Genomic DNA, 26,994 nt, shown 5'->3' with positions numbered 1-26,994 from the left:
ATTATTTGCCATTTAAGTTTGGGAAATTTTTTCAAAATATGTATAGGTGAAGGTAACAAACAGTTTTAAGAACCAAACACAGACATATTATTTCAAGTATTTTTCAGATATTTCTTCTCTTTGTGGTGTTTCCCTGTTACTTCTACTGCCGAAAATGCCAGTGAAGTTCCACAGATTTAGTAATGGAATTTAAGAAGGGGCAGGGCAGGGGAAACTTCAGCACAAGTGACATTTGGCATAATCAGTTGCTGCATTTGCCAATATTCCCGTGCAATTATCTCACATTCATAGCATATAACAAAACTCACCATACAATGAAAAACAGTCACACGGATTGAAGGCTAAGATGAGACAATTGTTAACATGAGGAAAAATCAGAAACCAATAAAGTTCAAATGCATCCAGCTTCATTCTGTCTTTATACAAATGAAGACAAAAATCATACTGTAGTATGAGTGTGAGTATATGTAGTATTAGTCACAGTTTAAATAATTTCACATCATCAGATTCAAGGACAATATGTATGGGATATTACTTATGCTTCAGTGACTTTTTAAAACAAATTATGAGAGAGAAAGAAACATTCCCTTTGTGGTTCCTACCTAGAAATGCCGCCATGTTCATGACTTGGCTAAACACGCAACTTGCAGGAGGTGTGTCACCTGCAATACTTGGAAAACATAAAGTGTATCATTGTAACTCTAGGATGGCAAAGACACATAAGTAACAACCATTAATCTGAACAGTAATTGGAAGAAAATCATTCACTTACCTTATATATGGTGGTCTTTTGGAATCAGGTTTCCTAAGAGGCATAAATGCATAGGAACAAAGGTTCAAGATTTTCTTTCCCATTTAGCTTGTATTGGTTTATTATTCTAAAGAAACAAGTGATTGAAAATAAAGCCCACAACGAGTTCTTACCTATTTGGTACATTTAGTGGGAGAATTTTGTTATCTTCCACTGCTATAAAGTACCTGTCAAAAAAAGAAAAAAAAAGAAAAAGAAAAATATGAAAACAGTGTAAAACCTCATGCTGGCTTCAATTCCAAATATCACTCAGACAACATATTAAGTGAATCAAAGTCCACTGGCAGGATCTGTTGGAGACAGCCTGAGCCTCCCTCTGCTCAAGCAGGCAGTTTTGCTCCCTTGCCAGCCTAACTACGTGCCTTCCTTTGTGTTGCACCTGTGTTGTGTGGTCAGGTAGACAAACAGGGTCACTGAACTGAGCTGCCTTAAAAGTAACCAACCAGGAGAATGTTTTCATTTTTAATCTGAATCATTTGATTCTTCTGGTTTACTGTGGTTCCCTGTCTGCAAAAGCTGTTTTAATTACAAACTGAGGGGATAGAACAAGGACAACAACAAGCAATAGGGGTCACATAAACGGCTTAGCTGCCTCTGCTGCTGTAAAACCACATCCACAGACCATGGCCAAAGCCATATCCTGAAATATAACTGTTTCTTAGGCTGAGCATAGCAACTGATCGCACATTTATTGCTTACAAATTCATGCTGCAGTTGAGTGCCTTCATGCTTGGAGAAAGCCCAGCTCAGGGAAACGCACATCTCGCATGCATTTTGGTAAGAAGTATTAGCAAGAAAGTGAGGTGTCAGCATTAAACCACTAGCAGGTTGTCAGTGCAGTGCTGGATGCTGCGGATTTTGAGTTTGCACTCCAAAGCAGCACCTAAGTGCTCCTCCAAGAGCTCTGCTGAGTCATTAAAAGAAAACGTAACAAAAGGGAATTTTTGCATTTTTATCTGTCTTTTTTTCAGGTGGCTCCCAGTAACACGTGCCAGAAAGAAGGCAAGGTCAGAAACTTGGCCTGGGGAGCACAGAAACTCAGGGATAAAAATGTGATCCTCCAAGCCATGAACTGGCATGGACCGGCCCCTACCCCTATCACGTAGCTTAGCAGCCTCACAGTAACTCAAAGAGAGAGCATCCCCAAAAGACTCTCTGTACTGAGATGCATCCCACACCACAGCACTACTTCTGACTGCCCCAGCCTAACTTGCTCTCACAAAAAAAAAAAACTTACACTATCCATAATCCGGCTGATGTAAACAGGGTAAACACAAGAGGTAAAAACATCCATACGCTGCATTTCTTCCCATCCATACCTGCTAGAAACAAAGAACAAAGTAAAAACAAAAGAAAGAGGGCAGAGGTACCCACCCACCTCAGCCTCCCTCTTTTGAAAGCAGGAAGAGCATCCACACAGCAGATGCCGAAGCATCCCAAGATCAAGCTCCTAATGGCCAGGCAGCAGCTGCTGCAAACCTTTCATGCTGTGATTACTGGCATAAGGGGTTAAGCTGCTGCACACAGGCAGCATCACCTGCACTGTGCATAAAAACCAAGGCACAAAGAGCCTGGACTTACGGAGGGGGAGACTTTTCAGATGCACCTACAGAATTGGTTTTCAAAGTATTTTTCTGAAGTATTTTGCACAAGGTGACAACACAAGATCCGCAGCTCTAATTCCCCGCTACTTCCCATAGGCACAAGGCAAGGCAGCCTCCTTCCCAGGATCATTACCAATTCCATGCATGCTGCCTCAGCAAAGCCTGCAGCATGAAGGGAGAAGGATGCACATGCTGTCTCCTCATTTCCACAAAGCACACAACCAGCTCCTGTCCTGGCCATAGCAATCACCTAAAAGTAGTGTTCGGCTGCACCCAGAGCGGAGCCAAGCTCAAGTTCCAGCACGCAGGGTACTGTCAGGATGAGGCATTACAAATAGGATCAGCTCTTGACATGTAGGCACTCTGAAATCCTGCACGGGGCGTAAGGATGCTGCATACACCACCTCCTGAGGAAGCATTTGTCCTCCAGGCAAGATCACGCTGGATGAGCATCTGAGATGTCAGGGCTGTTCCTGTAACACACGCAATTCAGAAATGCTGCTATGTTGCTGTGCTGCGGACACAGAGAGTCCTGCGTCTCCCTGTGAATTCTTTGACAACGGATCATGCTCTGTCCTCCTTCATAAATGTTCCTCCAGGCACTGGCACAGCCAAGAGACACAAACAGAGAGCGAACAACGGGAGGCTCAAGGCTCCAGTGCCTGCTTTGCTTTCACCAGGGCAGCAGCACCTGCACCCCTGTGCTCTGCCTCCTCCTCCTTCCTATAGTCTGCTGCACAGCAGGCATTTTTGGGGGTCACCAAGGTCCCCACAGGACAGTGAGGCACCCTGGGGTGCCAGAGCAGCTCGGACATGATGGCCTTTCACTACAGCCTGCTTGTACTTGCAGCTCAGTTACCTCACCCGGTCCTTAAAGCAATGACTCTTCCCTTTGCTCCAGAGAAAAACGTACCCACATCGTTCTCCTCCTCCTCTCAGCTCCCCTGGCCATCCTACATCTGCAGCACAGGAGCCATGGTCTCTCTGGGCTGCTGCCCTGCTCTCTCCCTCCTATGAGGACACACAGAAGAGAGTAAGCACCTTCATGTGTCACAGCCGGTCCCCAGCTCACCACTCCCACAAGACAGCCCCAGGCTGCAAAGGCAACACTGACCGGACACTGCTCCAGGCCCCCTGTCACCAACTCCTGCTCTGCCCCAAGGCAGTAGAGGCTGAAGGAGTTGAGGTGAGGCTCCCAGACCCTGCAGAAGGCATGGCAGCCTCAGGCTTGCCCCTACAGGTCAGCTGTCCTGTCTTCCCTGCACATCGCCTGGCAGGGGTACAAAACAACACCTTTGCAGTACCCCGAGCCACACCACACTTGCACAAAACCATAAGGCCACAATTCGGTACTGTCTGCACAGATAGCCTCGAGTGAGGCTGAATTGCAGACCTTAGAAGACAGAAAAGCAATCAGATAAGGTCTCCTCCTTGACCTGGGAGCAGAGAGAACTGCAGACAGGGAGCACGAAATTATGCAAGTATTAAGTACATTCATTTAAAAGGCAGACAGGTCCAGCAAGTATACAGCTCTTTAGCATGGTGTAACGGATTAGAAGAAAGTATCAATGAGGGTGGACTAGATTTCCCTACCCATCTCATCTCTATTCTTCTCCTCCTGCACAGGAGACATGAAGAGTTTCGCAGCTCTGTGTCCCCGCACAGACCCTGCTGTAGCAGTTGCAACTGTGAAGCACTGCCCTTGCCTTTCCTCCCGCAGCCCATCAACGTGCAGCAGCACCCCTTAGCTGGTGTTGGCCGTTGCTCAGGCACCGAAAGACCAGTAGCAGAAATGTCGAGGACCACTTCCAGGTGGCACTTGCCTCACCTGCAGCAGGACCACGTCCTTGCTGGACCCTGGCAGCACAGTGTCCAAGTGCTGGCACTCCGCCCAAGGGAGCCATAGCTGTAGCAGAGTTCCTCGCTCCCATCCTAGCTGAAGGGGAGCAGGCAGGTAATGTCACCTCTTGTTACAGCCTGTGCATCCTCTGCAAGGTGATTACTGCTAATGCAGTGCTCAACTCTCCTCTTGTCTCTGGTGGTGGCTGAACTAAGCCAAGGTAACACAATTCTTTCAGGTCACCGGATGGCAGATCTTATTATTTACCCTTGCCCTTTGGCAAGGTACAAAGAATTCATTTACGCAATAAAAGCAAATACTAGCCATTACATTCATCTTCATGAATGGGTTGCCACAGCGCCTCCACCCAGCATGTCTCCCAGCCAAGAAATATCTGCCTTCACAAGCTATTTTAGCACTGTCTGTTGTGCAGAGAGGGAGATGGCACAGGGCTTTTGCCCCAGGCAGAGCAGCAAGGCAGTGCACAGGGACCAGGGAGAGACACTCCACGCTAGGATGAGGTGGGGAAATGTGAAAATCCTGTCCATATAACCGTTACTCTGTGCTGACCTCTGTAATGGAGCTGGGGCAGGACTGGGGCCCAACTGCATCAAAGTCAGCGCAACACAGCTAACAGATTCACTCCCTTAGAAAACAGCCCTGTGTTTAACACTCACTGTGCCATACAGAGTCCCCTTCTACCAACCACTAACAGAAAATGACATCTGAAATCATTGCATATTAAATGAAAGAGTAGCACAGAGCGCAGCATCCCAATGGGAAGCCAGGTCCATAGTTCAGAGAAACATGTTCATTTCAGATGATGAAAAAAAACCACCGAGAGAGCATACTCCCCACACACTTCTCACCACAGCCGGTTGGCGTACCCACTCCCAGGGGGTACAACCATCACCTGCATGGGGCCAGGTCTTCACCAGAGCTCACTGTAGCCAGGGCTCGACCTTCTGGAAAACAAGCACCCCACATCAGGCCGGCCAGCCTCACAGGGTACCAAGCTCTGTGCAAGCTTGTCTCTCACAGCAGGCAGCAAGAATTGACCAGGAAAGGATGTTGCCACTATGCACCCTCCTCTGACAGGCTCCATGCTGAGGCACCGGTGCGGGACAGCATGAGCAAGTACTCTCCGTCAGACCCTCGGACGGAAAGCAGCAGGGGCAATGGCTGGACCAGCAGTGTTGCTGGAGCCTGCCAGCCTACACAGGAGAAGTGAGCTGCCTGTGTCCGGCAGATGAAGTTACCAGAAACAAGAAAGGTCTCTTTCCCCCACATCCCCAAAAGGCAACACCTTTTAATGCTGTCCGTTGGCACATCCCACACGTGCTTGAAGGTGTTTAAACATCCCCATGTGGGCAGAGGATGGTTTAAAACCAGGACTCAGCTCCTGCACATTTCATTTACTCCCTGCTGTGTTATTCGGGTGCCAGGAACAAAATTACAAGTAACCTCACTTCCTTCCAAAGGAAAATCCCCAAGCACATGCCAAACCTGCCTAGCTTTGCACTAGCATTCAGCAGATATTCTTTGGGTTAACTTGTCCTCTTCGAGGATGGCCCAGATGTTCCTATCTTCAAGCTGGGAGACCTTCATGCACGCTATGACCAGCATCTCTAACAGCAGCCAGGAACAAGAGAACGAGCAACACAAATGACAGCCTCCCCTGCAGCACCGCAGCAGTTTAGCCAAAATAAAATGCCAAGAGTGATAGGAAAAATAACCTAAATTCTCCACGGGAAATGTATAAACAATTTCTTTGACAGCTAATTGCTCCAGAGGGATGACATAAAGCCAGCCTTCCTCTCCACAGCTCTGTTCTGCATTGCTGCCATAACCAGTGATGCCAAACTCGAGCAGTCAACTCCAGCTGGTCTATGTTTTCCCAAATAAACACAGTGCATCCAGGAGGCAGTTGGTAATTGCACATGCCCACTTGTCTTCCATTTTTAAGGCTGGTGCAGCCTTCAGTGACAGAAAGCCCGCGTGGTGCAATGGATTCACAAGGCTAATAAAAACATGTTTTCAGCTTTGCAGCTGACCCCAGCTGGAGTCAGCTCACCTTCCCAAAAGCACACGCTGTGGTTTTCCAGTCCCTCTTGACTCATGGTCTCACACTGCAAAAACCCCATCGAGGTACGCCCCTGCTGCCAGCTATCATGGGTTGAGATGCCGAACTCCTAAAGGTTTCACATTAGCACTGCCACAGGGTGTGTCTTGAGAATTTATCTCAGTGCAGGCTTACTCCATTATCTCCATTCCCATTTTTACGTCAAAATCTGCTCAGATTTTTGCTCTGCTTTTATTACCACCACCCCACTATACCCACTCAACCAATTAAGCTCCCATTCTCCTAATCTACATAGTTCAATTACAGCAGGCAGCTCACCAAACATATACTGCTGCTTGCTCAAGGTTCATTTAACATAGGCATCTTAATTTCATCTGCCAGGAAAAGTCACAGGCTCTTCCTGAAGTTGCTTTTGGCAGAAAACACAAATGTAAGGAAGGACAAAATCACCACGTTAACAGAGTCATACATCTTTTTTAAGACCAGAGGATCCAGATGCATTTCAAGGACGAATACACAACCTGTACAATAATCCAGAGCAGTGCTCTTGCATTTCACAGTGCTAGGCCATTAAGTCATTTCAGAGAATAGGTACAGAGCCAGAAGAATCAGGAGGATGCTGTTTGAAACATACAGCAAGTCATAAAGAATTGCTGCCAGTCAGCAACCATCAAAGGGTAACAAACACAATTTGTCTTTTGGGGGAGCCCACTATAGCTCTCTGTTGTTTTTAAAAGCAAAAATAACCGCAGTCACTTGATACCTAATCACTGTAACTGAGTGGATACAATCAGCGAATTATATAACCTGCCACCCACAAGCCACAAGTGCCAACATAACAAAGCAGAGCGTTTGCAGGTTTATCTCAACATTTCCAGCCTGAGTGCACTACGAGAGAGATAAGGCCTGCCAGAGACTTGTAAATATGTAACAAAATAGCAGGGGTAACAGGAAAAGGAGTGATCCCCTCTGTCAGCAGGGCATGATGCTCTGCTTTCTCTGGGTACCCATCTCAAGTGTGTAAAGAAATCCTGTTTTCATTTATTTTTATGAGAGGGGAATGGGAAAACGTAAAGACATCTCTGTGTTGTGCGTGGGGGAAGCAGGAGATGCTTCTGTAATCCTGCAACGATGTTGAGAGGCAATGCTTTCACCCACAGAAACATCCGTACATGTTTCTTGTCTCATTTAAAAAATGTAAGTACATTCAGCATGCTCATGAAATGCTCTGGCCAACACAAACCTAATAGGGATGGGTAAAGCACACCAAAGCAATGAAAACTTCTAGTCACCAAAAAACAGAGGCAGAAAAGGCTGTGTTAGCATCTGCTTGCCCACACCATCCCTCCAAGTCTCCCTGGGAAGCTGTCTCCTGGGGTTGTGTAAAATTAATTTGCTATCAATTCTGTAAATATATATATTTTCAGCCTTTCCTCAGTGCCTTGGTAAGAAGACCATGTGTCTGATAGCATGTCCTACCCAGAGGAGCAACACTGGATGCTGAGGCCAGCGTCACCCCTCTGCACCTTACTGCCCTTCAAAGAGTGCCCTTAGTATGCTGCCTCCTGGTGCCGCACAACCTTCACACTCACTCACACATGGGTACTTACAGGCCATTTAGGAACCAGTGCTGAGCGGCTGTGTTAGAGCCAGAGACGTCGACTGTAAACTGTTCTGGGCTGAGTCTGCCTTTCTCGCATTTGGCGTTGTACAAACCAGGCACGTCCTGCTTCAAGACCAGGCTCCTGGATGTTATAAAAGAAAACTGAGTATAATTTGCCACCTTAGGACCAAAGAGGTGTTTTGCAGACTTTGACAGTGCTGTGCTCTGACCTGTGCACCTACATCAGCCTGCACTGACTTCCACGAGGTCCCACTCGGACCATGAGCAGGGCTTGGGCAGTCATGGCCCTCAGCCTGCAACAGGCAAAGGAGGCAGAAGTAGGAGCTGGGTAAGGCAGAAGGTACACATCCAGTTCAGACAGAAAGAGCTGGGTCAGCAAGCGTGGAAACCAGCTGGGAGCAGCCAGGGCTTAGAGCGAGACTCACAGAGAGCTGAGAAGCACTGCATTTTGCCGGTACTGTGTGTTTGTTTGCCCTAAGGATCCCATTCTGCTTGGGAGCGCCCGCTGCAAGATTCAGGCCTCCTGGTTCCTTGCGACCTCAGAAGCTGTGTGAGTCAGGCGGCAACTAGCCCCCAGCAAGTCCTCGCAGTGCAGGAGTGTTGGACTGCCCGCATCTCAGGGCAGACACCTAGCCACCTTTCCAAGAGCAGAGATGCTCAAGACTGGGGCCTCTTTAGCCAAATCTCTTCTGACATACAAGGGAAGCCTCTAGCAGAGTCTAAACAGACCCAACCCCACAGTCCCACACCATCGCCACAAAGGCATATTTTCCCCTTGCATGATTAGCCATCCCTTTGGCCTGGGATGCCTATGAGAACAGCACTTACCCTAAAGTCACAGCCAAAGTGAAGAGTTGCTGGAAAATGAAGCAGGCTACTTATCTCCTCATAAAAAAAAAAAAAAAAAAAAGACAGCAAAGCTCTCCTTGCTTCAGCTATGCTGTGAGGAAAGAGTCTCTGAACTCCTTGCTCTGCAAGTAATAATACAAAAACGCAGGCTGATGTTGTGGCAAAGCCCAGGAAGTCTGGGGCACCATGCAGACAGGCTGTCCAGTGACCATCCTCCAACTTAACCACCTCAATCTAATGACCGCTGCCTAAGCCAGGAACAAGCAGAACAGGTGTTTCTCCTCCTGTAAGGCACAGTAATCTTGACGGTGTATTAATAGATTGACAGAGGTCTGCAGAGATGTTTTACTTGCTCCTCAGTTCCAAAAACATGAATGCCTGCAAGCATTTCCAATGTGCATGAGCAAGCAAAGCCAAGACACACATTACAACAGAAGGTGGCAGGAAGCCTGCCTGAAAGGTTTGTCCCATTATTGGGAAAACCATGTAAGTGTTGAGAGTGGCAGAGAACATGCAACAGGAGGGCAAAACCTGGCAAAGAAAGAGACAGGTATGTCATGTTGACTTACAGATGGCTTTGAAGGTAAGGAAAGACAGACTAAGCCCAGAAGAGCAGACTTCACAGAGCAGTTATTCCTCGTTATATTGTCTTCTCCTGTAATTTATGGATGAGAGAGCTCATGCCTTGGAAAGCTAGAACAGTTCCAGGTTTCCCTCCCTTTGCTACCCTGCCACTGTTTTTTTCCCCTAGCAAACACAAAACATACATTCAAGCTACAGAGCTTCCTGTGCAGTGCAAGCAGGGCTTTTCCCAGCTGTTCACCTCTTCTTTCATATCTCTTGTCCCTTCTACCCTTCTGTTATCCACTGTTTGGAAGCACAAGCTCCTTTCTTCACTGTACTTTGCAGCTCTACGCTTTTGAAGAGATGTGCCCTGTCCTCAAAGCTGTGTTTCCTTCAGTTACATCATTGGCCACAACAGAAGTGTAAATACCAGGCAGCCTGCACTTGTCAGCCATGGGGAAAACACCCAAGGCCTGTGAGCTTTTAGGGAGTGTGCTATCCGAGTTTTCTCAGGATAGTTTTCCCTCACCAACCTCTTCAGCCTAAGGATTTGTGCCTTCTCCACTACTCACATTGTAAACTGAGGTCCTCTTCCCCTCATATTAACCACAAAAGCCCCAGAGAAGCAGCAACGAGATGATGGGCCAGAGGGTCAGCCTACCCATGACTTGGTTTTTGTCGTTACTGTAAAGTAACCTTCTCTGGCACAGAGATTGTCATGGGTACGAACAACCACGTTAGTCTTTTGGCTATGTTTAGACCTGTGGAAATCATTTGCTCTAAGACAAGTAGAAGGTAAGCAATCATACGTTTCTGTGGTGTTCATCACTGCCTCGCCAGCATTCCTGATTTGTAGGAATTAGTTACTTTTATTCACCAATCTCCTAGGCTGCTGCAACCATAAATTGCTGTTTGCAGGGTCCTCATGTGAGCTACAGCAGGACGGTCCCATACAGCATTTCACTTCATGCAAACACAACAGACAGAGGGGGCCAGGGAACAGTCTCCACCTGTTAAACAGAGGCCAAGCCTGCAAGCCTGCTGTGACCACTCTCTCCATCAGACACAGAAGGCTTAAAACTTCTGCTGTCTTTTGAAATGTTTTCAGAGATAGACTTTCCTGTAGCGCAAGAGACCACATTAAACCACCTCTAAGGGCATTCAGCTGGGCCAAGACCACTCTGGGGAGGCTCTCCCTGACAAAACTGTGGCCATCTGCAGTGACTTTGACAGGCAAAGTCCACTCCTGCAGTCCTGTGGTGCCAAAACTGACTGTCCACTGGCTTTTCTGGCTCAGGCAGCCACCACTACTAATCCCAGCAGTTCCTCATGGAGAGCAGGAAATAAGACAAGGAGGGCAGAAGTTCTCTCCCCAGCTACCTGGCTCTGTGCCAGCTCAGGATATTGAGAGGAGGATGCCAGGCACTCCCTCCCACCATTGCAGCAGATCAGCCCAAGTTCCTCAGGCTTTTCCTCCCTTCCTGCTCCTCCACACAGGAGAGGCAGCCCAGACCTCTCTTAATGGCACCAACAAGCACCTTGGCCTCCCTTCCCATCAGCCTCCCTGAACGTGCCGCCTTGTTCCACAGGGGAGCACAGCCCAGTAGCTCCTGGGTGCCGGCGAGGAGATCTCTACTTTTCCGTGCAGCAGGCAGGGTAGAGAGCTGGCTTCCCTCCTGTCTTGCACATGGGACCAGTCCTCTCCGAGGAAGCCAGGTCTGCACACCTGCCAAAGGCAAACCCTTCTCAACTGAGCAAACAGCACTCTTACAGAGACTGCTGCTCTAGCAGGCACCTCTCTTTTGCAGGCACAACCATCCAGAGGCAATCTTGGCATTAAAAATTTGCATTAAATGCCACACAAGGTAATCTACAGCTGGTTTGAGTGCCTTTAATGGCTTTTGAAGCTTCACCAGTCTTCTTTTCCTCTCCTCCCTCCTCTTATTTGCTCCACCCTTCTCTCTCTACCTGTTCCCCATGTGCTTTGCTTCTCTTCCATGCCTTTCCACCTTCATCCCTGCACCTCAGGTGACCACTTCTGCCACCCGTGGGGATCCAAGGCGAGGGGAGCCAGCACCTAGAGACTTTTGCAAGTCTTATTGAGACAGCAAAAAATACCATTATTCCCATTTTAGATGACGGGGCCAGTGAGTTGCTCACTGAGCACGGGAAATGGGTGGCACAGACGAGCATGCATTCAGAGTCCTGGTCCGAGCCCTCTATTGCAGCAGCAGCTGCCTCACCTGCCAGCCATCCCCTCTCACAGTTTATTCCTCTCAATATATAACTTAGGATCATCTCTCTTGTTTCCCACAGACCTTTCTCTGCTTCTTCGCTCCTATTCGTCCTGCAACCAAAGTTCATTGTTTCAGCTTGGACTGCAGGACCTTAAAGTGTCTCTGTTGGGCCAAACCACAATCTGGCAATCTCAGGCTGCCCGGAAATGGCTGGGGGAGGAGAGGAAACCATGGACATGACATTTCTTACAAGAAAAAAACAATTGTTGGTGTTAATACAAGCACACATCCCCGCTCTGCATTGGAAAAGCAAACACTGCAGCACAAATAATCTTAAAAGGGGATGTGAAACAACTGCACTGACTTACACTACTCTGGCTCAGAAAATGCTGACAGCTTGGCACGAAGAACAGCACAACAAAATAATCTGACTTTTAACAGTACAACAGTGAAAACAGGAGCCAGATGTTTGTCAAGCAAACATAAGTCCCCACTCTTTACCCTGTTACCCAATGGCAGAAAATCGGCAAGAATCAAGTCTCCTTCTTTTAGTCAGTTTTATCAATTTGAGCAAGACACAACATGCAGTCAGTCTGTTGGGATATACCTTTCGCACACTTCCCTCCTCCATATTGAGTTGCTATTCATAATTAACCATACATGTCTGCGTTGCTATGGCATAAGGACTGCACGAATGTCGATTAGACAGTCCTTGAGGTCACTTTTCCGAGACGCTTTGTTTAAAAAGAAGAAAAGAAAAAAAAAAAAAAAGCAGAAGGGAATATTAGCTCAGAATTTCTCCAACCTTGATAGCCCAAGGGCTCTGAATCCAAGGTCTGGCACAAGCATGCTGCTGCTAGAAAAAGCTGAGGCTGAGATCCCAAGCGACTCCAGCATCACCCTGGGACACCAGCACCCAGTATCCGCTTGTCCCTTTCTGTCACTCAGAGGCAGGATCTCGCTCCCCCTTCCCCGAGGGACGGCAGCAGAGCCAAAGAACCTTTCCCGAAACCTCCCCTCCCGGGAACTGAACGGGACACAGCCCGCAGGTCAGGCATCCCGACAGGATCTGGGGAAGGCAGGACCTGTCCCACCCCACAGCCACAACCCAGGTGAGTTTCTCCACTGACCCTTGCTCGACGAGGTCCTGGCTGCAGGCTGGCAGGCGGCCCTGCGGAGCTCTGTTCAACCCCGAAAAGCTGCCACCGAGGAGCTCACGGGCAAGAGGGCTGCCGAAACCATGACCTGGGAGGTCTCCTCCACAACTGGGTCCTCCAGGCGCTGGGTCATGCGGCTCCAGTCGCCCTCTGTGCCCGCCGCAGATCAGCAAGCTGCCGGACAGGCCGCACTGGGATCGCCGGGGGCACCAGAACCACCACCGGGGAGGGGGCCGATTCGCGAGGCGGCTCGACAGGGCGGCGACGGCGCCATAGGAGGCGGCGGGGGGGGCGAGGCGGGAAGGGAGGGTCTCGCGCGCCCAACGGCCGTTCCCGGCCGCCGCGGGGGCGGCTCCTACCTGCGGGCGGCTCCGGCCGCGGCTCTGGTCCCGGCGGCGGCGGTGGCGGTGGCGAGCGGGCTGGGCCGAGGGGGCCGGGCTGGGGCCGAGGAGGTGGCTCGGCACCGCCCCCCGCCCCACCCCGGGCAGGCGGGGACTGCAGCCGCCGCCGCGAAGGCCTCCGGGGAGCCAGACCGGCGGTTTTGGGGGGCGGTGGAGGCGCGATGACAGCCGCTTCTAGAACCTCGGGCGTGACTGATCCTTGGCGGTCCAGTCTCCACCAAAACCAAGCCCCGTGCTCAGCCCCAGCACCGTGCAGGGCCCTGTGGCTGCACGCTGTCCCTGGCAGAGCCACGAGATGGGCTGGAAACATCACAGACCTGCAGGCTCTGGTCAGACAATGTTTGGGGTTGGGAGGGCTCTGTGTTTGGAGTGAACCGGTTCCTTCTCTGTCCCCCGCCCCGCCCGCTCTCACCAGTCCCGGCGGCACCGACCCAGCGCGCGGCTCTGGGCACGCCAGAGCTCCAAAGCCCCCAGAGGCACCGAACAGGGCTCACCACCGAAAACCAGTGGCGACATCTTTGCGGTCCTCCTGCGACGCGGTGCCTGCTGGCTAAGTATTTTGGAAGACCTGAAAGAAGTAGACACCCATTAGCAAGAGACTCCAGGAACAGCCTGGGCCAGGCTGCTCTCTTCCACCCGCTTTCCCTTTCCTATGGGGTAGTGGGCTTTGCAGTCTCCGTAAGGCATCTCCACGGTTTGGAGTTTTTAGAGGAAACATTCCCAGCAAAACACCTCGGCAATAACCATTTGGGAACATTTCCTGGAATGGAGGGATCCCTTCACCACCTGACCTTTGTAGGATTCAGTCAACATGAATGCTGCCACTTTTTTATTCTCTCCTCCTCCCTCTCAGCCAGGATGCAGTATGACTGATGTTATTTATTCACTGCCTTATTTCTTCTCCTAAAATCCAAATAAAGTGGCACCTATTCAAAATTTTGCTTTATGAACCAACACAAGGCAGCCACCTGCCTAAGTCTATGCCAGCCCCCAGAAGTGAGCCGAGTTATACATCAGCAATTCATTATATATACCGTCTTTCTAGTGGCCAAGCAATGCTCCTTCGTCCTGCAGCTTTGGCCCTCATGGCATGCCCTGAAGAGATTTCATCTCTTTGATCCCTGGGGTTTACAAACCCCTCGAAGCACAGGTCCTCAGAGCAAGTGCAGCACGAGGAGGTCCCCTGAGCCCTTAGCAAAGGAGATGCATTTCTGCGGCAGCAGCACTGCCAAGGGAGAGGACACCACTCTCACAGAAAAGCAACCACTGTGTACAGTTCTCAGTGTTTTAAAGGCTGAGGGGGTGACTTTTAGAGCTGAAGTAACATGCTTCCTGCTCTGGTATTTCAAATATTATGTTATCCTGGACTAATCAGTGGCTCCTCGCAGCATTTTCTTTTTGCAGCCCCACAAAATCCAGTGATCTTGGCCAGGTTTTCCCTCTGTGTGCACCTGATGCTGCCCCATGGCACTGCCACACTAAGCAGCTGCAGGCCACAACAAGTGACTGCTGGGTACGGCTTTCCTTGGGCAAGAAGGTGCTATTGCCCCCATGTCACCAAGACAGGTCCCAAAATCAGGTGCCTGGAAAAAAGTACGCTTGGAATATTCATGTTAACCACATCCCTGACTGCAAGGCTTCCTGCAACAGCAAAAGTCAAGCAAGCTCACTTTAAAAGTAACAGAGGAGAGGTCTTCGAGTTCCATAACCTCTGTCTTTCAGCAGCTGAGGCTGAAGAAAACCTTCTGTCAAAGAGGCAAGAAGTGCCTGGCACTCAGCCTCAGTGATTTTGGCCAGAAAGGAAAATGCAGCAACTAATCAGAAATTGCCTTAGTCACTTCACCTCTGCCGTCAGCCAAAGCTGGAAGGAAAACAGTGCAGCATATGGGATTTTAAAACAATTTCATTTTTGGTAAACTCTGAGTGTCTGAGACATTTTGTTCACAGCTCTTTTTTGAGCAGATGGTGTCCCTTCGAGTGCTGGAAAATGCAGGATGCTGACAAAGAGCTCTCATAAATTAAAAAATCACAGCTTAAAAAAAAGGGCACAGCCTGGGAACAGCAAGCGTGTGCTGGAGCCCACCCAGTGCGGGACAAAACAGAGGTGCGGGGAAGCACCAGCCATCAAGGGATGGTGTTATGTGGGCCTGTGGGGATGTTTCCTACAATCCCCTCTTCACAGGACACCAGTCCCACAGGAGAACCTCATTCTGCAGCACCTCCCCCCCTCCCACCCCCACCAAGGGGTGTGTGGGTGCAACAGTGGGGAGAGAGGCAGGGCATGTGGGTGTGTTGCTTTTGAACTGCATCCCACAAGCATGCATCACCCGCCTCCCTTGCAGTAACGCTGCGTGTCCCAAAGCCCACTGCTAGCTCATCTTGACCTGTGGAAAGTCTTTCCTCCCACGTCTCCACTAACACTGCCTTGGCAAAGACAAGTAACCAGAAGTTACCTTCCTTTGTCTCATTTGGGGTTACGCCTGGCTTTCCCGGGGTGGGCGTGACAGAGACTGACACTGATGTCCTTCCCTGCTTAGGTCACATCTTTGAAGACACAATTGTAATGATGCTGGTGCACAGATACAGCAACACTTCTGCGATGCTGTGAGCAGTGCGTGACTTCTCCTGCCCCAGTCCTCACTGGGTTTTCCTTCTGGGCCACTGAGACCCACTGGGGTTCTGCTGAGCAATTCACCTGACCTGGAAAGGGGATCTGCTCCAACACAAGCAAATGATCAAAATTATGGCTTTGCTTTGCTGTCTGTTAATTAATATTTCCTCCCCTTGATGCCTTACAGCATGTGCATGTTCCCTGTCCAAATTTCACCACGCCAGTGCTCTTCAGTGAGACCGAACGGCATGCCATCTCCACATCTGCTTTCTTCCAGCGACAGAGAAGTGGGAAGGCTGAGCCCCCGAGTCCTGACATCAAGCAGGACCAGGCCTCGGAGGTATTTTATTTTTTGTGTAAAACAGAGGACTACTGCAGAGCTAATCCCTGCCCTTGCAGACTTCACTTGCAGCTCAGGAAGAAACAAGCTAACCTTGTTCCCTCTGATTGCAGTCCTCCCCAGGGTAATATTACCACTGAAGACTGGCTACAGATTTACTGAGTTGTCTTTTGGGGAGAAAAAGGTATAAAGAGGTGAGGAGAACAGAAAAGGGAATTGATTTGAGTTTGCTTTCATTCCTGGGAAATATGTCTTCTGAAAATAGATTTACCACCTGGTTTTCCTGTCCTGCTCCTTCCTGCTCCAAAGCCAGAACAAGGCCTGGCAAGAAGCATCGCTCACCCAGAAATGGGAGTGGCATGGGAAAGGGGCCAGGGATCACTCAGCAGCAGCCATCAGAGCTGCTCCATACCCTAAATACAATGCCTAAGCAACTGTTTCCCAGTTTAACTGTTAACCCTCATTTCAGTAGCCAGATCATCTCTCATCAAAGCCATCTGTTTCTTTTTCCAGCTTTTTAAATATTGTGATAGACTTCATTTCTCCAAATGCCCCACTGCTAAACAGATGTCTTCTGAGCGTGCGCACCCTTGGCTTGGCATTAACAGGTGTGCTCAGGATTTACTGAAGACACAGTCACCTGCAAAGGGCTCTCTCTCACCCTAAGAAATATCCCCAGATCCCAGCCCTCGAAGATTAAGTGCTCCCTCTTCCCAGCTTACCCACATGATCCCAACTGAGAAAAATTCACCTGCATTTGTGACTGGAGCAGCAAATTGGACCCACGCCATCTCGCTGCAAGAAAGTGACACCATTTAAATGGAAGGAAGGGAAATTGAGAAAATGGATACAACATTTCAGATTTTTTTTTTCAATAAAAAGAGAAGTAAAAAAAATTACTGCTGTGATGGCAAATACATGGGATAAACAGGACTAGCTGTGAGACAGTCAGGGTCCGAACTCTGAGGAGGAAACTCTGAAACCGGGCTCTGCTTTCAGTTTTTATTTTCAGTCTTCTTTTAAAATAAGATTTTAACGGAAATTGTATATTGATTCCCAGAAGTGTCCCAGAAGATAATGAAAAGGAGACCCGTAACTGCCTGTAATACCCTTTCTACATACAGGTATAGCTACAAAATGTCCAGAAGCAAAAATATCAAGTTATTACAAGTCCAGCCTGGTCATGCCTTTGAGGCCACAGTCTGGGAGCTAATACATCATCAACTGTTAAAAATCACTCCAAACACAGAGCCCTCCCAACCCCAAACATTGTCTGACCAGAGCCTGCAGGTCTGTGATGTTTCCAGCCTGGCATGGACTCCCAGACTCACATGGACACAGGAGACTGTTCAGAAGAACTTTTTTTTTCCTGGGAGCCTCCCACCCCATCAGCTCAGTACGATACCTCACGTCAGGCTGCGTTTCACTTCTGCTGCTATTTCCAGAAAGCTGTGTTGTGGCTGCTGATTCCTGGGGCTGAAAAATTATCAACACCAGCCAGAGGACAGCGGTCACCTTGCACTTGCAAGCTGTGGAGGGAGATAGGGATGTGAGCATCACCCTGGGGTTACAAGGGAACAGCAGAGCTACTGGAGGGAGTGGGCAAAATGCACCCCTGATGCCTCAAGTAGCCTCCTCTGCATCTCTACACCCCACCGAGCAATCCTCCACTTTCACCAGGTGTTTTTAAAATGGCTCAGGGAGCAGCCCAGGGCTCACTATGCACCCTTTTCCCACCACAGGACCCTGTGCTAAAGCTCTGCATCCAAGTGCCAAAGGGCTAAGTGAAGTTTTGGCACTGCTGCACAGGACCCTGTGCCAGCTGCTGGCCCAACAGCCGGACCGCCACCAGCTTTCCAAAGTGCAGCAGCGGGGCTGCCAAGCAGGAGATGGCACAGGAGATGTCTGCTCCACTTGGCTGTTTTTCAGGGACTGCAAACCCTGACACATTTCTTCAGCACCAACGCTCACCCTCTCAACCACAGCCCCTTTCTTGAGGCATAACTCCAGTGCCAGCAGGTTTTGCTCATGTTTATCTCCCGCTCCGGGGGATTACCCAAATGCAGCCCAGTCCGTGTGCCTGACTGCAGCACAGATGGGGTTAGATGGAGCCTGGAAGCTTCTCTGTAGTTGGCTATCACAACCTTGGCCTCACACCACACCCTGAGGGTTGTGTTTGTACACAGCCCTGATGGGGTTTCATCAATTATTTACATAACCAAGTACACGCTGTGAGTTGCAGCTGAAATCCTCCTTTAGTGATTGTGCCATGTCCCAGGGCAGGCACAGCATTTCCTTGAGCCACTCCATGACAGAAAGCAGGTGACCTGCTCGGGGGTTTCTGCTGTGGAAGGAGCACATGACTCTTGAGCCAACACTGCATTTCCCAAGGGCCTCACCAGTTCTGGGGAAAAAAAAAAAAAAAAAAGGTAAAAAAGATGCAGTCCCTGCTGTGTGCCAAAACTGAGAGCCTGGAAACACTCAGTAGAACACTGCATGGGACGGTGTACAAATACTGCTAGTTCTCAGTCCTACCTGGTGTTATACTAGATGGTTGAACGTGCCAAGACCAAAGTTAGAGACAAGAGAAGATCAGGCACTGTCAGACCATCAGGTCTTAGGAAAGATTGACTGTCACTGTATCCTTGACTAAGCCCAGCCTACAGCCAGCCACCCATGGACCAGCAGCCCCTTAGAGCTTTTGTGCTACTCAAAAACCACCAGCAGGGTCCTTGACAACCAGATCAGCAGGAGAGGTGTCAAAGCTCACAGACTTTGCAGCTCATGTGCTGGTACCTACCTTACTGAGGCTTCACAACTTCCCTGTGTCACTGCATGCAGCTGCAGGTGGATCCAAGCAGCTGCTCTGGGAGGCGGCTGGTGCCCTTCCTGCCTCCCAGAGACCCTACATCTTCTGGGGGAAGGGGACACCACAGTAGAGAACATCGGGAAAATTATTTCCAAAACAAAACAAAACCAAAACAAGCAAAAAATTCAAAGCAAACATGCAAAAAAAAATTATTAGAGCATGTAAGCAAAAAAAAGGAAATGCATGGAAGTATTCCTTGTTTTACCAAAATTCAAGGTATTCTCTTCAAAAATCTATTTTTTCCTGCAAAGGCTAACTGACATTTTTTGATCAACTCCACCATATGGAGAAGTTAATCTACAGAAACAGAAATTCAGGTACTACAAGCTCCAAGATAAGACATTTGATGGACGAGCTTTTCCATTTCAGAATGATGTTTCTTTACTTTCAGTTTTTCAAAACCATGGGTAACTTGCCAATGGTTTCAAAATCTCAGATCCTGAACTGAATCCCACTGCAACTACTGCTGAAGTCTTATACCCACAGCAGGGGAAAAAAAAAAAAAAAAAGTTGTAATTTCAGGTAGTCAGAGAGGTTCAGAACAGCATGTACCACTTTGCAGGGCCAGCTATTCTTCTTACGTTATGTCCTTAATAGCAATCAGCTTAAGGAAGTCCAAGTAATAGCAGTACAAAAGAAAAAAAAGATCTTAAGTACGATAAAGATCAACAGGAAAATCTGTATCTAGAGGCCCTGTAAAGTGCATTCACTGCAGTTCTCCAGCCAGAAAACTGCACAAACAAAATGATGGGAGCACCAGTAATATTAGGCATTTGCGCATCTTCCCAGCTTTGCTCCTACACTCAAACCATCAAGTCCAAACCCATCACCTGCATCATTTTGAAGGTGGTTCCCAATCATTTTGTTGCTCTCCAAGTGCCTGTCGACCGTGCAAAGAAGGAAGCAACAGCGCTATCTTTCTAACTAGCAGGTTGGAAGCCTCTAGGCTCTGGGAGCACGTTTCCACCCTCTCCTGCAGGCACTGTAGGGGGTGGTGGGGAGATGTCTCTGCTCGTGTGCATATAATTCCTGTGTCTGTCAAACAGTACCGACTCCAGATGAACGCACATCAAGACATGACTTCTGGCATACCCAGGTCTTCAGGCACATCTCAGCAGAAACAAGGAGAACTTACAGCAAAATCTAAATAGGGAGTATTTTTGTCCTGCAATGACACTGGGCTGACATTTTGCTATTAAAGTGGGATTTTCACATGCAAGAACTTGCCATGGTCTCCTTTCAAGCTTGTGTCAGCTTGACTTTTCCTTTTTCCCTCCCTCAGCTTGGCCACTAAGCCCAAAGCAATAAAATCCCTTGGTGCCCTTCCATTTGACAACATTCCTCTTCCACTGATGAGGAAACTAGAAATGCTGAGGGGGCAGGTATTTTGGAAATGTTGCACAAAGTGAATATCTGGAAATGCCAAGAAAAACACGGCTGTAATTCTAGTGTGTGATGCAAAAAGCCTTTCACTTTGGGAGACGTTTCAAAATAAAACACAGTGGCCAGTCTAACTCATATCTGTTTATTGTAAATCACTCAAGAGTTTACACATCATTAATGGCAAAGTAACACTGTTAAAACACCTGCTGGATGAAATACAGAATAAAGACAACTCTTTTATATTATATGGCATCATTTAAAAAACGAGAAACAGAACAAAAAAGAAACCTTTTTTTTTTTTTTTTTCCCTGTTCTACATCTTTCCTGAAAATATCTGGGCCTGAGTCTCAGTTATCTCGAGATCCTTGCCTTGCCTCGGGCATGGGGCTGCGCGGCTGGGAAACAGGCACTCCCTCTCTGAGGGGCAAGGCGATGACCTTCTTATAAATGAAAATCATGCCCTCTATCTTCAAAAGTGCTCCAGTGCTGACAGTACAAAGCCTCTCTCCTGCACTGGCTAACATCTAACACAAAGGGCTATATGTCTCATTAATTCTACATGCTTTTTTTTTTTTTAATCTTTTTTCTTTTTCTTTTTTAACTATTTTTTTTTAAACAAGGCAACTGTTAGAATTCAGAAGCTACATAACTGTCTTTATATTTTGCTCAGAAACCAATGAATGTTGCATGCAGCTGAAATATTAGTAGAGACTCTGACTTAGATAGAGGTCAGTTTTCTAAAACCCGCTAGTCAAAGGCAGAAAAAGAAATTAAGAGGCCTCTCGTGCAAAAGGAGCTAAAATATGCATGCATCGATGGCCATGATCGATTAGAATATAACTTAGGTCACCAAACATTGAAACTGAAGCTTTATTTGGCTTAAGACATGGTTGAGCTCTATACCTTTACAAATTACAATGTACATGTGACAACAAAGGAATCATCTCAACATAGCATCAGTTGTATTTTGGCCTGAATAGAGGCTAATCTTCAACACAAAAGCCTGCTCATCAATAAATGGTTTTAATATTTAGCAAAGACAGCAGCGCACTGGGCTGGCTAACAGGGCTAACAAAAAGAAGAAAGCAGATTTTCAAACTAACGTCTAACTAAATTTAGGCTGATTGTTCCCCTTGCACATCCTGTTTTTCATTGTTTCCTTTCCATTAGTCTGTAGTTGAAACAGTACCTTGAGCCTTGCTCCATCCCCTTGAAGAGATGCATCTCAGAAGCATATTTGATTAATAGTAGAAACAAAAATCTCCCCTAACTGCACTTGGAAAGGATAGTTAGCTCCTCCAACCTGCCAATGTTTACTATGAACAAGTAAATTACAATGTATTTCAGACATGAACTACAGTGACTAAAATCAAATCTCTCTCCTGTGTAACTAGAATATTAAATAATATATAACATTTTTACACTTAATAGGCTGAAGTTTGGACATAAGACATGTAATAAGCAAAAAAAGCTGGGGCCGAATTCGTTCCTGGGGAATTAATTTGGCCCAACTGATCTGAAAAAACTAGTTTTACCCAGAGGAAAATAAATCCACCACAGGCACAGGGGTGCGTGCACATGCACCAACCCGTGTGTACAACAGCGCTGGCACAGCAAAGCGTTGCTTTTCAAGCACTGCCATCTCCAGTCCTTTCCTTGCGCGCCTGGATCATCTCCTTCGGAGCCTGCCTGCGGTCAGTGACCAACCCCAACCAAAACATGAAGTCAATGAACCAGGTGGTGGGGTTGAACTTCAGGCCCAGCTCGCTGGCTGAGTAGTCGAATGGGAAGGTGTGGTGGTAGTTGTGGAAACCCTCACCTGAAAAACAAAGAGGGAGTTTAAAGACCACATGGCCAGCATGTTTATGAACTTAGGAACACACTCAGGTCGGACACCCCAACGCTGGTTTCCTGAGTCCTGTGCAGGTTATGCTCCACCCTGGCTTTGGCAGACCGCTGGGGCAGACCCACAATAGACTCCATTTCAGTGTTTTGGGCTTTCCTCCCCAGTAGGAAGGGGCATGTCCCACCCCTTACACTCAGGGAAGAAAACCATAAGTGCTTCAAGAGGGGACATGCACAAACGAGTAAGAAGCAGAGTCACTTACTTCTGCTGTGCTGTACCCAGCCGACTGCTGAGAAGAAAGGATTGCTACTGTGAATAAGTCTCTGCCCAGAAACTACACGGCAAAGCAGCCTTCCTCTAGGACGCACAAGCTCCAGCCTCTTCCGGGCCCTGGCTCCAAGTGGTGTCCAGTTGCAGATGCCCAAAGCCCCAACCAGGGTGAAACAGGATGGGATGTTGCTCTGAGTTTGCAAAGCTCTACCCAGGGCTACGGCACTTACCAATGGCTCCCAGAGTGACAAAGGTGTTCTGCCTGGGGCTGATGTACTTGTCGTAAGGGCGGTTGCCATACATGTGAGCGGCGCTGTTGACCAGCCAGGTGACATTGAGGGAGATGGTGTACCGGAGGATGGAGGCAAGGAAGTAGGCGTTCCACAGACTCTCACCCCAGAGGTACCACGGCACAAAGGTAGGGATTACGAAGCACATCAGCACAACTGAACTCTTGTAATACCTGTGGGGAAAGAAAAGAACACCATTACCATGGTGGGAATGACAGCTGGGGTGAAGTGGGGTTGCATCTCCAGAGACACAGCTCTGCCAGAAACCCCTGGCATAACCTGGGCCAGCCTCATTACTGGGGAAGCAGGGAACATTTCAGACATCCACAATCATTACATAATTTTTCCAAGTGCAATTCAAAATGCAAAGACAACCCAAAACCTTGAAGCAGCAGGTACACTGGAGCTGAACAGCTGAGACCCAGTCCCAGAGCAAACCTCCCAAGTTGAGCTCCTTTAAACCTGGGGAAGTGGAGAGTTGGCTGCACACCCTGCGCCTAGGGTCTGGCTCTGGGACTGGAAAAGCCGGGGCCTGGTGTGGCATTGGCAGAGCTGTGTCAGAAACACATTCACTGCTAAGAGCTGGCAAAGACTTCCCCTGTGCTCAGATCAGAAGGGAACCTGCAGCACAAGGCAAGAGCAGATCCTTTCTATACCACTGCTGCTGCATCAGTGGCAGACCCAAAGCAGCTGCTGAGGGACCACAAGCACTCCAACAAGGATAAGGAAAAAGATGCATCTTGGCCTGGGGACGAAGATTACTGCTGCTCTCCAGCCCACTGGCTGGCAGAAGCCCTGCCACTCCTCCATATATTGGACAAAATCAGTGTGCAGCGCAAAATGGGGAGGGAGGAAGCCAAACAGTCTGGAAACAGGAAAGCTTTATAGTAGAGCTAAAGCCACATGCCCAGGCAAGGCCGGGAAGAGAGAGCAGAGGATGCAAGGAGCACAGAGGTGAAGAGCAGAGACCATAGTGGGAGAAACAAAGAGAAAAATAACGCTGGGGGAATTATCCAAGGCAAGTGGAGAAAGGGAGCTGCTCAGCAAGAAGTGAGGAGGCAAAGCCAAAAGCAAGATGGGAAATAAATTACACTAAATGAAGAACAGGTGATCGGCACTCAGAAGCGGAGAGCAGCAAGACAGTGAAGCTTGGGAGCAACCTATAGCATGTCCCCAGCTCGAGAAGAAACAATGCCCTGTCTTCCCCATTGAGCCCTTCCACCTCCCTGGAGCCCAGATTTACTACAGCCCACAGTGATCCCAAGGTATCATCATCAAAGCAAGCTGACACAACTGGAGCAATAGGCTGAGGTGACAGGATTTTGAAGGGTGCAGAAAGAAAAGAAACGCAAAGTAAGATCCATCTTGTTTGTGCCCATATGACAGGTTTAAAATAGACCCCTGCTTTTGTTGAGTTTTCTGTAAGCGAGGAGGAAGAACAGAGTTTAGATTTACTAAACAGCTATTAAAACTTTCCATTTGTTGAAAGTTTTTCAGATAGGAAAAACTGTCAATTTGGTTTGACAAAAACAAACAAATATATTTTCAATTAAAACCTACAGAGAGTTGGAAAAATGTGAATATTAACAGTACTTTTGAAAGGAAGAAAGTTTCCATGGACATAGTTCTCATCTGTAACACACCAGCTAGTTTTGATCATCTTGTGTATGAAATAAATTAACCCTAGCTCTGCAAGTTCTTTGGTTTGATACTTTGTTTTTGTTGTTTGGAGGTTGTGCCTCACACGCTGGGCTCCAGGAGATATGCAGCTCTCTAGCAACACCAACCACGGTGAAAAGAGAGCATCTCCTCAGCTTTCTCACAGAACTCTATCTTCACTTACCTGAGCCTAGGCTCTCCAAAGGAAAGAGTCCCCATTCTTCACTTCACAAAGGTAACAGGTCATTTCCCACTCATCTGACTGACTTCTGAACCAGGTTGTGAATAAGGTTTGCAAACCTCATCAATTCAAGGCTAGGATTGAAGTAGAGCTAGAGGAGAAAAATATTTTCCAGTCCAGAAAACTCCTTCAAAGTTCAAAGCCTGTTCCACTCCGGGACAATAAAATATGAAAATAGCTTATCAGACACCAATTAAAACCATTCTGTGAGATGTGAGAAAGCCCAGACTGAAGTCTTTGATGAAGACATGAGCTCTCACATTGGAAGAAGTACTAAACTACATTTTCTCTGTCTCTGTTTGACTGAAACATCCACCCTGGAATGAGAAACCTTACCTGGAGTTTAAGGGAACCAACGCCTCAACACATGTTTGGGCAACAGCGCTGCTTTCACATGAAAATTTTGTCATGAAGACACTTCAGCTATGAGCCTCTCTTTCACATCATATGCAGGATTATTCTTCTGTTCACAGAGCGTAAATTTTGCTGTCAGTCATTCCTGGAGCAGTACTGTGATTTCAGCTGAAGTGATGTAGTTTTAACCTGATGGAGTGGCACCTCACCCACAGCTCACCAACACCACTAAATTCAGCAAAGCTGACAATACAGCCTTAAAATGAAATGTGACAAAGAAGGGTTTATTATGATTCTTACTGATCTGACCTACCAGGTTTTCCATGCTGTCAAAAAATACAACACTTCAACCTTACATAAAGGAGAAACCTGAATTTTTCCTCCCAGATAAAGGAAGGCGAGCTCCAAAGTCCTAAATTGAAATCCAGAGCAGAGACATTTGCTAAGACAACTTCCCTGCAGAAAACATACTTCTTCATTACACAACACTGGCAGCATAACCAAAGCAGGAGAGCCTGCTTCTCGTCGGATGCTGTTGTCTTGGAAAAGATAACAACACAACCAAGAGGAGCTGCAGGAAACTGCAAGGGAGCCTTTGCAAAACAGGCCCTGCCGACTGAGGAACCAGTAAAAGCAACAATACGTAGAGGGCAGTGAATTCTTCACTCCTGGAGCTCTGCCAATGAAGAGGTAATTCTGCTAGCGCACAGATTTCTTTAATACAAAAAAGAAACTGATTTCTGGACTCAACTGACTGCTCCCCTCACCCACAAAACACTCAGAAATGAGCTCATGTGGACAGGGCTCACTGCTTGTGCGGCACAGCCTGCAAGGACAGTCAGCAAGCATCAGCCACATGGCAATAGTAGGGGCCAGAGGGACAGCAGTCCTAATGCCTGCAACAAGGTGGCAGGGATATCTTGTGGGGAGAAAAGGGAAAGATAAAAATAAGGAATGAGCCACAACTAGACAACCAGGCAGAGGGATCTCTCCACCACGCCTTGCACAAGCGTCCAGTGCTCCTACTTACTTTCTTTGGAACCTGACGACAGGGTCATCCAGCAGGTCAGTGAAATCCAGTTTCCTCCCCTTCTCGATGACATCCCGGTGCTTGCGCACGAACAGCCAGCCGATGTGAGAGAAGAAGAAGCCGCGGCGGGCATTGTGCGGGTCCGCATCTGTCTCTGAGTACTTGTGGTGCACACGGTGGTCTCGGCTCCACTCGTAGATGTCATTCTGCACAGAAAGCACAGCAGGATGAGAGGAGAGGGGCCAGGTGCTGCTCCAGCAGTACCACCTCCAGCTCCTTCCCCACACAATAACAGCAACAAGGCAGTGAGGGACCCCAGCCGTGCAGAGAGACAGCCCATCACACTGCTCCCACACAGAATGCGACATGCTCTGGGAACGAGTGACACAGACTGGAAACGTCCCAGGGCTGAAAGCCAACAGCCTCTTTGGAGTTAACCATTATTATTCTGCCCTGGTCCTGTGTCCTCCCTGGGTGTTTGCTGTCTGAGGATGGACGCTGGGCTGGAGGGACCAGGTACATACATGTTTACATTGTTATTCTATGACCCTGCTAGGGAGGAGCTTGCATACTTATTTTCAGGGCACTACTGTGCAGAAGCACTCAGTTCTGGCATATTTCTTCTAAGCTGGTTGCAGCTATTTATTACTGATACCCTCCACACACAAACGCAATGCTGAAAACGGGACAGAGCTCATGGAACACTACCTGTGCCTTTTCCTGACCTGAACAGGAGCTGAACCTGCTCAGCCTTTTGGAGGGATCTATCTTCCACAGTAAAACTGGCACCTCCATTTAAATTACTGCTGTCTGCAGGGATGTGTACAAAAGCACAGCCTTCCAGTACTTAAAGGGGGCCTAAAGGAAAGGTGGGGAGGAACTCTTAACCAGAGACTGTAGTGGTAGGATGAGGGGTAGTCGTATTAAACCG

At 48.2% G+C, this 26,994-nt stretch overlaps 2 protein-coding genes across 15 annotated transcripts in view; both read right to left on the bottom strand.

The window, feature by feature from the left end:
- Positions 1–13,431, bottom strand: part of TMEM150C (transmembrane protein 150C) — a 35,111-nt gene extending 21,680 nt beyond the window's left edge. Inside the window, exons 1-7 of one of the 13 annotated variants that reach the window (XM_086746209.1) lie at positions 13,129–13,236; positions 7,949–8,083; positions 5,169–5,220; positions 2,049–2,130; positions 925–978; positions 773–805; positions 603–670 (exon numbers count right to left, since the gene is read on the bottom strand). In XM_086746209.1, coding sequence (XP_086602335.1) covers positions 603–670; positions 773–805; positions 925–978; positions 2,049–2,128 — 235 coding nt within the window. In that variant the 5' untranslated portion in view covers positions 2,129–2,130; positions 5,169–5,220; positions 7,949–8,083; positions 13,129–13,236. The other 12 variants (XM_086746205.1, XM_086746204.1, XM_086746207.1 and 9 more) reach the window with 12 other exon arrangements.
- A 7,068-nt stretch (positions 13,432–20,499) lies between these two features.
- The window catches only part of SCD5 (stearoyl-CoA desaturase 5), a 35,602-nt gene continuing 29,107 nt past the window's right edge, over positions 20,500–26,994 (bottom strand). For both annotated transcript variants that reach the window (XM_086747347.1, XM_086747348.1), the window contains 3 exons: positions 26,064–26,269; positions 22,720–22,952; positions 20,500–22,192 (listed from right to left, as the gene is read on the bottom strand). In XM_086747347.1, the coding sequence (XP_086603473.1) occupies positions 22,002–22,192; positions 22,720–22,952; positions 26,064–26,269 (630 nt within the window). In that variant the 3' untranslated portion in view covers positions 20,500–22,001. The remainder of the gene's footprint in view (positions 22,193–22,719; positions 22,953–26,063; positions 26,270–26,994) is intronic.

Source organism: Chlamydotis macqueenii, chromosome 4 (assembly GCF_036417535.1).
Source record: "Chlamydotis macqueenii isolate bChlMac1 chromosome 4, bChlMac1.mat, whole genome shotgun sequence".
NCBI classification, from domain to species: Eukaryota; Metazoa; Chordata; class Aves; order Otidiformes; family Otididae; genus Chlamydotis; species Chlamydotis macqueenii.
The sequence above is the reverse complement of the archived record's forward strand: the minus strand, read 5'-3'. Positions and strand labels throughout refer to the sequence as shown.